The sequence below is a fragment of the Mytilus trossulus genome, chromosome 4 (genome assembly GCF_036588685.1).
Source record: "Mytilus trossulus isolate FHL-02 chromosome 4, PNRI_Mtr1.1.1.hap1, whole genome shotgun sequence".
In the NCBI taxonomy this organism is placed as follows: domain Eukaryota; kingdom Metazoa; phylum Mollusca; class Bivalvia; order Mytilida; family Mytilidae; genus Mytilus; species Mytilus trossulus.
Genome location: NC_086376.1, coordinates 88,238,945 through 88,252,580, shown reverse-complemented (window position 1 = coordinate 88,252,580; position 13,636 = coordinate 88,238,945). Strand labels below are relative to the sequence as shown.

At 31.7% G+C, this 13,636-nt stretch overlaps 1 protein-coding gene across 1 annotated transcript; it reads left to right on the top strand.

The window, feature by feature from the left end:
- Positions 1–6,156: 6,156 nt before the first annotated feature.
- LOC134714275 (uncharacterized) lies at positions 6,157–13,307 on the top strand. Its single transcript, XM_063575511.1, has 8 exons — positions 6,157–6,312; positions 7,466–7,489; positions 8,445–8,549; positions 9,598–9,698; positions 10,523–10,628; positions 11,761–11,934; positions 12,347–12,507; positions 13,147–13,307. Exons 1-8 carry the CDS (start codon positions 6,240–6,242, stop codon positions 13,243–13,245), a joined length of 843 nt encoding a protein of 280 aa, XP_063431581.1. The 5' UTR covers positions 6,157–6,239; the 3' UTR covers positions 13,246–13,307.
- The last annotated feature ends 329 nt before the right edge of the window (positions 13,308–13,636 follow it).

Sequence of the window (13,636 nt, the reverse complement as noted above, 5' to 3'; positions counted from 1 at the left end):
TTTCTATCATATTTTTTCGGTTGTTTGCTTGATTCATAGAGTCATTTTGGTTCATTTTGACTATTTAGTTAGTGTACTAGTAAATAATTTTACGTGTATCAAAGAAAAAACAATGTATCGCTTATTGTGTGATATCCTATGACTGTCCATACTCTTGAATTACTTTCTATTCATGTGTTTACGTTATTACATATATCCAAGGGACAACTGCCGTCAAACTGATGTAGGTGCCTGTACATAACCAATAACACGAGAATTAATTCTATTGAAATTAAGCCTACATGTTGCGGGTGTAATATACACATAACTTAAAATAAGGCCATTGTATACAATTTTCATAACAACAAAACACATTTCGTCAAAACCTTTTTTGAACATGATATTATATGTAACAAATGCAGTCAACAACAATTTTGTCGCCAAATCACAAACTGTACAGATACTAGTACTGAATTTTTTACCACCGTCTATACACGGGTATATAACTCATCAGAAAAATAAAACAACATAACAGAACAAATCAATTACACTACAAATCGCGATTGTAGGTAAAACATCAAGAAGCTGTTGCATCTGTATCACAACGAAGGGCCGATTTGTTAAAATTACAGAAAAGGCAATACAACATGAAGTAGTAACACAGGGTGATCTATGACCAACTGATGTAAGATGTTCTCCGGTTAAAATATATACATGAACATGTATTTTCTTGTCTAATCTTATAGACGATAAAACCTTTTAAAAAAGACCAGGACAAATACTGTGTAACAGATATACATATTCAGAATGAGGAAATCACGATTTGAATTAGTTCGATATTATTTGGCTCCTTCAGAAGTTACATGGTATGGCACCTTGCATAAAGGATGTTAATAATAAAATAAAATCAATATTAAAAAATCAATAGTCATGGCCTTGTTTTTGTAGGAATACCTGTTCAAGGTATGAAATAAATGATGTGACGTATTTTTATGTACTATAAATAGCATAAATCGGGCAATTTAAAACATGATTTACCTATCTTATCGAATGAAACAAATTGCCGAAAAATTGTCCCTACCTCTTTAAGAAATTATTTTTACTGTTAAAATTATTATATTAAAGTAGAGAAATTATTGCATAACTCGTGATTTTCTTTTAGATACATACCTTAACTTTTGAAAACTTCACTGCTTTAATTTATTTATGAATGGACACTAGTCATAATGTGCTGAATAAATATTTTGGTGACTAATTTAAATTCTGATATTTGCAAGATAAATGATTGGATGTCATAAATTTTGGAAAATGTGAAGCTTTCAAAAGGTAAAACCATACAGTGAAAAGATGTATTCTAGTCCGTCCAATTAGTGGGGACACACATTTTAAAAGGGGGTAAAATGAGACAAGTAACCCCCAGGGCATATATTTTTTTTGTTTTTGTATTATGCTGTAAATATATAGATAAGATATATATGTTTAAAATTATTGATAATGTTGTTCATTCTATATGAGTGCTAAGTTCCTATGATAATAGAACTAACCTGTCTGTTTATTGTTCATTGAAGAGATATTTTCATAAATTAATCCAAGTCAGGAATGTTTTTATTTTTGCATAAATTGTAATCCTCCAAGATTTTTGTTAAAATTACTTTCCATAAATTTGATTTTTATCTAGTCCTTGCAAATGCTTTAATAATTGTGTTGTTTATTAACTTGTACCAACAAATGAGTAGAAAATGAGGAATATTGTGATATTTAGGTTTTTAAGACTTGTTGTTATTTTGAGAAAGTTCCCGTACTTTTTCATATGTAACTTTTTCGGGATCGACCCCACTTAAGACATACTTTCTGTCAATGACAGCCAAACTTTAATACTTATAAACACTCTTTTCTAAAGAGTTTTGACAATGACAGCCAAACTTTAATACTTATATACACTCTTTTCTAAAGTCGATTTGAGTTCTAGAATTTACTTTTCCCCACTGAAGGTTATGCATTTTGCTTAAACTTGTCAACTTGATAAAGAATGGAGCTTTTTGATTGGATAAAGCCTATTGGTTACTTGTGCACCGTGCAAGATGGGGCACTTAAGGGTATCGTGCATGCCCCTGTGTGGTACATGAAGTGACCTTGGCTACCTACGCTATTCAACTTCAAAAACCCTAAAGGTCAATTAGCTCGTTGGCTAGATCCCATCATGGAAATATATATATAGTTGTTATAGCTGATTATTTAACTAAATGGATCCAGGCTTTTGCCATTTAAGACCAAGAGGCTCACACTGTAGCCCAAGCGCTAGTTGAAGGTGTGGTAGCTCTCTTTGGTGTTCCTCGTAGTTTACATAGTGATAAAGGTTCAAATTTTGAATCAACTGTATTCCGGGAGATCTGTGAAATTGTGGGTATTGATAAAACCCGAACTACCACAAGAGACCCCAATCTGATGGTATGGTGGAAATATACATGAACACCATTATAGAAATGCTCTCTAGTTGTGTGGATGAGCGACAACAAAATTGGGATCAATACCCAAGCATAAAAACAGCGTACTACTGTTGCTTTTATTTATCTGTCTTAATGATGACATACCGTTCCTCAGTGCACCAATCTACTGGTATCAGCCCTAGTAATATGATGCTCGGTCGGGAAAGACCCTTCCAGTAGATTAAGTTCTTTGAGTCCCTGAAGAAGAAATAAAAATATGTAGTTACAATTATGCCTATGAACTGGCCGAATGTATACAATTTATAAAGGATTTAGCTCGAAAAAGATTAAAAATATCTGGTCAAACTATGAAAAAATATTATGACCACAGGATTTATCATAAATTATTTGATGTAGGTTCATGAGTAAACACAACAGTAGTATACCGCTGTTCAAAACTCAAATCCATGGACAAAATACCACAAAAATAACAAATAAAACATCAAAACCAAATACATGAATTTGGGATAGACAAGTACCGTGCCACGTCTTATCTTAATATCTCAAAAATAAGAGAAAACAAACGACACAACGTAAGTGTGTGGTTGCATAACCCAAAACCAAAGCGAGGTTTAAGCCGTAAATTACAAACTGACTGGTGTGGTCCTTTTGTTGTTTCACATGAACTAAATGATGTTATTTACCGGGTTCAAGAAACACCAAAATCTAAATTGAAAGTGGTTCACCATGATAAATTAAAGATGTACACTGGCAGCAATGCCCCAACATGGTTTAAAATAAATGCTTAAAGAATAAAACTAAAGTAGAAATACAAAGAAATAATGATTGTGGAAACCTCTTGTGCAGTTGCCTCTTGTGTAAAGTACTGCACAGTAATGTTGAGGAAATTTAACCATTTTGACAGACATGTTGGGTTTTTTTGGGATTTGTTTTGCCTTTTGAAAATTAAGAGGGTTTTATTTTACAGATTTTGAACTAGAATTTACATTAAATGTCTTTCACGATTCGGTACTAGAGCTTTCACGATCGTCTAGCAAAATGCTTGACCACCGTTACATAATTCACGATCATTTCTCTCGTTAAACTGAATGACACCCGTGGAAATGTAAAACAATACAATCAAAACAAATACTGACGGCCTGATTTATGTACATGACAATGAACGGAAAACATGTATGATGTACAGCGAAAACCCGTTGTTACATTTTACTCATGACACAGATGCTAGACTGGTTCTCGATCGCAATATTCATAGATTCATAGATATAGAAAGATGTGGTGTGAGTGCCAATGAGACAACTCTCCATCCAAATAACAATTGAAAAAGAGTAAACCATTTTAGGTCAATGTACAGCCTTCGACACGGAGCCTTGGCTCACATTGAACAACAAGCTATATATGACCCTAAAATTACTAGTGTAAAACCATTCAAACGGGGAAAATAAATCTATATAAAAAAAACATAAAAAACGAGAAACACGTTTAAATTACATAAGCAAACGACAACTACTGTACATCAGATTCCTGACTTAGGACAGGTGCAAACCTTACATATATAGCGCATGACTAACATCTGAAACCTGGAACATAGAACCGGGAACCAGGATAAGACATATACACTCGCATCAATCAATCCGTTTGTGATGGTAATCATAGAACCTGTGTATTGTTGATTTCGACAATTGTTCCTCCAATACCCTACTAAAGCAGGGTTTGTGTTTTAACCAACCCGGCATAATTATTGAAGACCATACGATGTGAACATGCGTGCGTGTTATGTATCCGTTAAAATATGTAAATGCAATTCGAAATCTGGAAGTGTGACATCTCTGAGAAATGGAAACTTGACCATTGGAATCCTAAAATCATCGTGTTTTATATATATATATATATTCTAGTTTTTAGTCGTCCATTTGTATTAATTTTAAGAAAGCCTCAGATATGAAGCTTACGTTCTGGTTTTAGTGGTCATTGATGTCAAGTCAACTAGATATACGAGTTGCAAACACTCTTACTATTGTGACATAAGTTGAGATGACATCGTCAATATACGTGTATCTGGAATGTAATTTTGAACCAAATAACTGGGCAAGATAATGTTTTGGTCTTTGGTCTTTGGGAAGGTTGTCTAAGAATTCTGATTCATATTAAGAAAAAACAGTCGGCCATTAAAGATATGTTCCAACATCTGTTTGCCTCTGAATAAGAACATGCGATTTCTAAGTCTAATTAAGCATTCAAAACATTATATCAAAAAAAGTTATTCAAAGATTCACAGTCAAAAAGTTAATTTCAAAATATTCATATTAATATTAGTATTCAATTAATTCATATCTTGGGAGATATTAACCCCTAATTCTGGGTCTAAATATGAATAATATATAATGATGGATCGGCTTAGAATAGCAAAGAAAGGTCGTTTACGGATAGCGAAGATAAGTCGGTAATAAGGACGTCTATGCCGGTAGGTCAGCGAGTTCATTGAACAGAATACAATGTTGAATTTAGGTTTAAACTAAGTTATGATATAGTACTTTCAAACAATTGATAACAGCTGTTCTTATTTTAGTAACAACTATTTACAGTGTTAGAATAAATGTGCTAACATATTACATTGTAGGATACTTTATTTTCATAATTATGAACTGTAGTTTATTTTATGATAATGCAAAAAGTAAAACTCTGACGGGTCTGAAAAGAAACATGCATTTACATGAAAAACAACAAAAAAATAAGAAAAAACAAGCTAGGATGAAATTTGAAAAAAAAGGCAGGACAGGATTTTGAGTTAAAAAAAAGGCAGGATGAGTAACTTGGCAAAAAAAAGGCAGGATGACAAATGTTGTAAAAAAGTCTGGATAAGCTAAGAAAAAAAACGGCAGGACCGAATAGCCTGAAAAATAAAAAGGCAGGACAGAGATTACAACCTTTAAAAAAAAAGGCAGGACACAATTTTTTATCCTAGCCCCCCCCCCCATGAAAATCAAATGGTAGCTCCCTTATATAAATCCTGAAACCAAATTTCAGAAATCCTTGTATTGTATTTCCTGAGAAAAATGTGACGAAAATTTTTAACTTGGCCATCATGTGTAAAATCATAAAAGTGTTTGGTCAACAGGAAGTTGTCAAGTGATCAATCTGAAAACGCATCACACGGTATAACTGACTTAAATAAACTCTGAAACCAAATTTCAGAAATCCTTGTACTATAGTTCCTGACAAAAATGGGACGGATAGACTGACTGACGGAAGGACAGACAGATAGATAGAGGTAAAACAGTATACACCCCCCTTTTTTTTAAAAAGCGGGGGTATTCAAAATATTTATCATTTTACTGAAAACATAAATATCTTACTGGACTGATACAAAATCAATGTAAAACATGTGTGTACCTAAAACGAACTTCACATCAAAAGTACACACATTTGTAATGATTACTTTCAGCTTAAGAAAATGTATTCTCTTTTCAAGTTTAAAAAGTTCTACCTTATTTAAGTACATTTTCAGTACGTCAAACCATCTATTACTCTATAGTACCACTATAAGTACACATGCAAAAATAGTTCAAAGGCCGTTGCTTTTGCCAAATACAAATGTGAAGGTCGTTTAAACCAAGAAAATCTTGAAACAATTTAGAGTTGGTTAGTACTGTACCGGCTTTTAATCTTATCTCGCTTTGTTTTAATTCTACTTTTCAACGTTCTACATAACATATTCTATTAAAGGTCAATAACAACCACTGATTAAGCTTATAATTGACTATAAAGGATAATAACCAAGAGTAGCTCATCACATATACATTGGTATTCAGAATGAAGGCATCTGTTCTGGTGGTAGTGCTGGCTTTCTGTGCCATTCATTGTAATGGATTCGTATTTGGACAGGGTAAGCATTTGATTTGGTTATTTATCTAAAGCAATATTTGTTTTGCATAATAATAATAACTTGAATAAACATGAATTGAATTATTCACTTTGTAAGACTAAGGGCGAAGTCAACTGGACATGTTGTCTCTCGGGTACCATCTAGTTCATTTTGGTTAGACAAGTTATCCAAAGCATATTGTTTTTGCATGACAAAACTGACTTAATTTGGTAAAATTTAACAAATTACATACGATTCTGAATAATGTTCAAATTTTCTTGAAATAGCTAAATTGTTGAAATATGTTCAACGTATATGTATAAAACTTTTAAGGTTCAGTCGAGGCATGGTTGGTTTAGACATTTATTGTTAGTTTAAACTCTTCAAGTAGAAGTTCGGTGCATATAAACGTTGAAAATATGCCACACAGCATGCATAACATATGTAGTCCATATGAAACTTTCCATTCAAGGATATGATTGGTTTTTTTTCCAAAACTTCGTAGTATAGTGGTTCAGTTTTAGCCGTTAAAGGAGTCATATGGGAAATTACATTGTCATTATTTACAGAAATACAACCTTAAAAATCTTAAATCTTTTTATAAGTGTTGACGCATGTATCATTTTGAATCTGTAACTGAAATAAAAATCTAGGAAATTGCTCCTTCCGGTCTCGACGTAGTTTTATTTCTGATAAGGAGGTATATGGATGTTAAAATGGCATTTTGGCTTTAGAACAATTAAATGATTCTATAGGTGAAGAAAAGAACCAACATTTCAAGTAATATTCCCTTATCATTTTAAATTATTACGGGGAGCTTTTTGTGAATGCTAGTTTGAACGATATTGTGTAACTATGTATTTATATATTATTGATTTATAAACTATAAGACTGTCATTTGTAAAAAAAAAGTTTTCCTCCTACTTATGTGACTTTAAGCAAACAAAACGGTTGGTCTATTATGTAAATTGGCTTCAATCTCGCCTGCGGTGTGACGGTTTTTGCTTCATTAAAATTCAATTTTCATTGCGTTATAATATATGATATTTTACGATGCAAACAGGACTTTTTATAAGGTCAAAATAAAATAGGAGGTCAATTAGTAACGGCACAATAGACAAATAATAGCAAACTATTGAAGATTTCAATTTTACGTTTTCTTTTTCTTTTTTAGACGGCACATGGGATAACCTTAGAGGTATTTATTACTATTCTGAATGGAACTTTATACTCATTATTCGCCTATCGAATAAAACTCCAAAGATCACGCTGTATTTTAAAATTTATGTTATTACAGAAGAGAATAGTTGCATATTATTATAACAAAGATGTACATGTACAAAAGTGCAAAATTAAGTAATCCAACAAAAAAGTATGACACATCAATTATGACATACCTAAAGATGTTCCAAACAAAACAAACCAAGTGCACACATAAAGCGTCAAAATCAGCAAAGTATTTATGATATTAGAATTGAACATGTAATAATCATTCTCCTTAAAATATCACACCAAAACCAAGAAAAAACAGGTTGTATATTTCCGATAAGTATAAATACATGATATATAAGGCACTAAGGTATTATTTTTTACAGATCAGATAAATTATTTATAGTAAAGGATCATACAAATTAATGTAAGATACAGTCACAGAAATAATTATATTTAAAAGTACGTCTGAGCCAGTGACAACTCTACAACAGATTTATCCATCGGATCACTAGCAGTGATGGTGATATACAACCAATGTGTACATTCTGTATAAATATACAGAATAATTATATAACTTTAGCAAATCTACCAAATCACATTAAAATCTAGAGGTACTGTTCAATGGAAGATGAACCAAAGCCACTTTAAAACGATAGTGGTGACCTATAGTTGTTGAAATCTACAATGTACGTGTGTGTTTGTCGCCTATGGACAATTGCTTAACGGGAAATCATACGTCAACATCTTTTTATTATATATTATGAAAATATGAATATATTGTTTCATTGCAGTAAAAAAAAAACACAAAACAAATAAAGATCTGGTACCGACATTATAAACTGTTTCTGTATACGCTCTTTCATTAAGATTTTTTTGTAATATCAATAATAAATAATTAGCTTTTAGAACATATCATATTAACATTTAAACTTGATTTTCAGTTACATGGGGAATAAACCCATTCGGTAGTATGAACTTTGCAGCTATGCCACTCACAGAGGCTGATGCTAAAGCTAAGGGATTCCAAAAGATATCAGATTGTGGAGGTACGTTATCAAAACATTGCTAGCTAAATTGACTCCTCAATGAGATAAGATTAACTAGTTTTCCAACAGATATTCTGAATTCCTATGGGAACAAATTGTGCGTCTCTTCTCACCAACCCTTTCTTTTATTTGAATGAGTAGATTTCACATAGAGGCTTAACCAATAAGTTAGCATTTTCCGTTTCGTTCATTTTTGTATAGGCGATGTCCTCTCAAAATTTCCCGTTTTATTTCTTGGTTTCTTCAATAAAATAGTCATAATAATACCTTACGAGGTGTGCATTGTCGTGATGGATAAACTGCCATGAAAGATATTGTCCATGCATACGACCCGAACAGTTTCTATTTTCTATTTATAAACTAATATATATATATATTTCGGGTGGTAAATCCTTTAAGTAATAACAAACTTTCACTAAGATACATAATGTTTATTGCAATGGTAATTTCCTGAGTATTTTCTAAGAGTGTTATGACTAATAGTAATATTAACTTAATAATGTATATATTAATAGGTGTTTATATTAGATATGTTTTGAATAATGTTCAAATTTTGGTGACTATGTTGATCGCATTTAGCTCATCGATACTTGAAATGAAGAAAACTACTGCTTATTTTCTTTTACTGACATATATTAATTGACAACGAGGTTCGGTTGAGATCTGAAATTTTCAACGAAAGAAGTGACTTGCATTGTTCCTTGTTGTACATCATTCTTATTCAACACATGCACACGAATTATATATATTTCACTGGGTACATCATTTACATTCATGAGCATACTTTTTTCCCCAGCAGGCAATCATTGACACAGGATTGCTGCTTACAAAGAAGATATAATTACAAGAATTCAGAATGTTGAGAATCCAGTCTAGTCAAAGGGGCTTTATATATGTTTATATCTATATAAATATCATTGTATAACTTAAAGTCTAAATTTGAAATAAGTTATATAGGTGTTTTTAAATAATTGTAGAACGTAAATAACTTAAGTTTCTATATGCTCTTTTTTCTTGGGTATAATTTTAGAGTTTTTTTTTAATTCAGATTCGAGTGGATTACATGGTCGTCGATATGTAAAAGACAACGACATGGCTCTTATTTTAATATATGACGTACAAGGATATATAGCTGGAATTTCTGCTGCGGTATGTAATTCAGGAATTTCTTACACTATGAGAGAAACAGAGAGAGTTCCTAAATCATTATACAATCATCAAGGCGAAAAAAAATTAATTTAAAGTGTATACAGCATGATTTTATATTTTACACGAATAGTCCTACAGTGGTTTAACAATCAAATTAAAAAAACTACACAGCGTTTGCTTTAATAGTTACCAGAGGTACCAGGATTATAATTAAGTACGCCAGACGCGCTTTTCGTCTTCATAAGACTCATCAGTGACGCTCATATCTTTTTAAAGTCTTTATCTATAAGAAAAAAATCAGAGCACGCGGCGTAATTGAAATAAGTTCATATTCATATATACAACTATGTGCATACCAGATATCATACAACGTATAATCTTAAGGCACACTACCTGCTGGAATATTTAATCAGCAGGAAACTTTAATTGTTAACATCATTGAGAACTGGAAACAATATACCAAAAGGCAATTTAATTAATTAGCTGAAGAAGGCTTGGCAACATTATGGCCCGAATATTGATGTTCACTTGCTTAACGGCCAGTGTCATGGTCAAAACAAAAAGTACACAACACAAAAATCTGAAGATAGAGACAATAGGTGCTTTAAGGAGTAGATTTTTAAACATTACTTTTTTTTCTGTAAACTTATTAAAATATTCGATAAGAATATATTTTTACAGCAATTTGGACTTGTTTGTTAACGTATGCAATCCTCTAAAATTAAAAGCCCGATGAGTGTATGCTACAATGATATTAAATTCTTTGCGTACCACAGACACTGCGCAAGCTTAATTTTGAAATTTCATTTAATATGTTTTATTAGGTCTCAAATAGTCTTGCAAATGGATTTCCATCAAACTTTCTGAAGAATCATCCATTTGTATTGTCTGGCAACAACTACCATATTTCAGCATATTTCGTAAACCCTGGTAAGTATATAAGTCATACTATTTTTGTTTATATATAAACTGAATATCGTAAGAATATGGACAGGTAATCATTTATTTAAACTGTCTAATTAAATTTATATTAGAAAACAATTTTAGATATAAAAAGGTAGCAGACCTCACCAAAGGAAATTACAGATCTTATCATAATGCTAGCATGTTAAAGCTTTAGTTTTCTTGCTTTCTTTGTTTGTATTAAAGTTTGATTAATCATTGTTATCGAGATTGACATAAACAAAAACATTATATACAGGTGGAGTTAAAATGTATACATTATATAATATGGCTTATTGTTCGCTAGCTTGAGTCTGGTTACATTATATTTACATTTGATTGAACATTTTTAAATACTCAAATTTACCTATTATAGGTTTAATTCCGCTTTCTTATATTGCTTGTATATGTCAATCTTAACTACAATGCTAGAGCAAAATTTAATACAAACAAAGCAAGCAGGAAAACCGAACCTTTAACTTGCTAGCACTATGATAGCAGCTTTAATAATGATGTTGACGTTTGCCTACGATTTTAGATAATTACTATGGACTATATTGCGAAAATGATGCATGTGTTCAGCGATCGTAATCATTTTATTTCTTGGTTTCTTCAATAAAATAGTCATAATAATACCTTACGAAGTGTGCATTGTCGTGATGGATAAACTACCATGAAAGATATTGTCCATGCTTACAACCCGAACAGTTTCTATTTTCTATTTATAAACTAATGTATATATATATTTCGGGTGGTAAATCCTTTAAGTAATAACAAACTTTCACTAAGATACATAATGTTTATTGCAATGGTAATTTCCTGAGTATTTTCTAAGAGTGTTATGACTAATAGTAATATTAACTTAATAATGTATATATTAATAGGTGTTTATATTAGATATGTTTGTTGATGCTGTAAGGTTTAATATTTTCTAAAATACTTTAACAATACCGTTAAATGTCACTTTTTTCTTAAGTAGTTTATTGGGTTGACATATATTTTGGCGCTATATTTGAGCATCAAGCACCACATACGACGCAATAATAATTAAAATGAGTAATTGGTGCAGTAAAATGTGTACCGTTTATGATATTATCAAATATGATATTGTCTTTCACAGCGATCATTTGTACGACTGGTAGATCAGCAGCTGAATATAAGCAACAGGGAGTTGGAACTGACCTTTACATCCAGAACGGAACAGACCCTATTACAAGTGCAATCAAAATCCCCCATGACCAGAGTGATATAACATCTACTCAATGGACAGAGGGAAAATGCTTCCCGTCAATGGGTATGACAAAATATAATCGTTTTGAAAGATATTGACTATAAGGTGCATATTCGGCTAAAAATTTTTTAGTTTGGTCGTGTAGAGAGTTTTTGCCCTTTATCCCAAAAGCGATGCTTCTTCTATAAGTGCCAGCTAAAGCTGGCATATAATATTATGGTTTTACTTTTTTGCCGGGCTATAAACAATTTCACAAAAAACATTTTCATATTCAAACCAATATTTGTTTCGCATGTGCACATCATGATGCTTTATTTTTTATAAACGCATTGTATAAACGCATTGTCTATACAATTTTATTTCTAAACAGATGTATTCCTGTGTATATGTTATAAGTAGAATCTTGTGAAGATAGAAATGAAACAGGATAGACTAAGTAGCAAAGTACTAATACATAGTACGAATTGTTTTACAGGTAAACATTACTGGTTCAACGTCAGAAAGGATATGAGTTGTGATGAATTTTGGCCAGTGTTTCTATTGTATAATGGTGGTAAACTCAATGCTTTTGGTTGGGCCATGCAAGCAGATCTAACTTCATCAAGAGTTGAACATCCACCAAAGTCAGCAATTTCTGTATGTACTTTACAACCATGAATTATTATACTACTTTAAATATTCGTGTTATTGATAAAGCAAAGAAGAACAAGAATTGTCATTGCACTAAAAGAAATTTCAACTAAGAGACTCAGTGATGGAAAATGTTACACTTAAACTTCGTTTGAACAATAGCGGTGTTCGCGAACATTATAATACCTTCAGCCAATGTCGGGCGTGTTAGAAAAAAATTTAACCGCGATGTTATTCTTATCTGCGTTTGGATTCCCTTATATTTCGTCGTATGGATGACAAATCTTATGTTGTCATTGTTATATGAAAACGTTTTTTGACGTAGGTCACCTAGATTACGATGTACTGTAAAAATCCGCTTGTGTTTTTCTGAAGATTGTTTGTCGATTTCACGATGCCTCTTAATTTTATTAAGTGTCATCGGGGTTATTTTTTTCTTGCTCTCAGTGGCATATACCTTACAACCTTTTCACGTTGATTTATAGAATCTATGCTTATATTTTTTTAACTAACTTATCTTAATGAAGCCGAACACGACCCTTACACTCATAATTGCACAAATATAAATATATATACGTGTTTAAATACGCTGTTAAAAAAATATGTGAAGGAAAATCTAACTTTATTTATGATTTATTATTACAGGCATTCATGAACCCACCACCAGACTGCATCTACAAAACTGGAACATTATCTACTTTACATATTTACCTGACCAACAACCCAGCTATTGATACATGCTAAATGAAGTGAAACACTTAAAAACACTAAACTGTATAATGTCGGTTATTAGATATTTTTGTAAGATATAATCATAAAAATAAAAAAAAAAAAATGTGTTACTTTAATGGACAATATTGTAAAGTTTTGATCACATTGATCGATGTAGATCTTCCATCTTTATTGAAATCACTCAAAATTCATGATGTTGTAATCATTAATCAGTTATGACGGTATGGTGACACACAGCGTCCGTGGTTTCGATCCCTAAACGGCTTTCAAATACTTCAAACAATATTTTCACAAAACATATTGTATATATAAAAAAATATAAGATGTGGTAGTATGATTGCCAATGAGACAACTGTCCACAACACATCTCGTGTCTTTATGGCAGATTCAAACAGAACCTGGT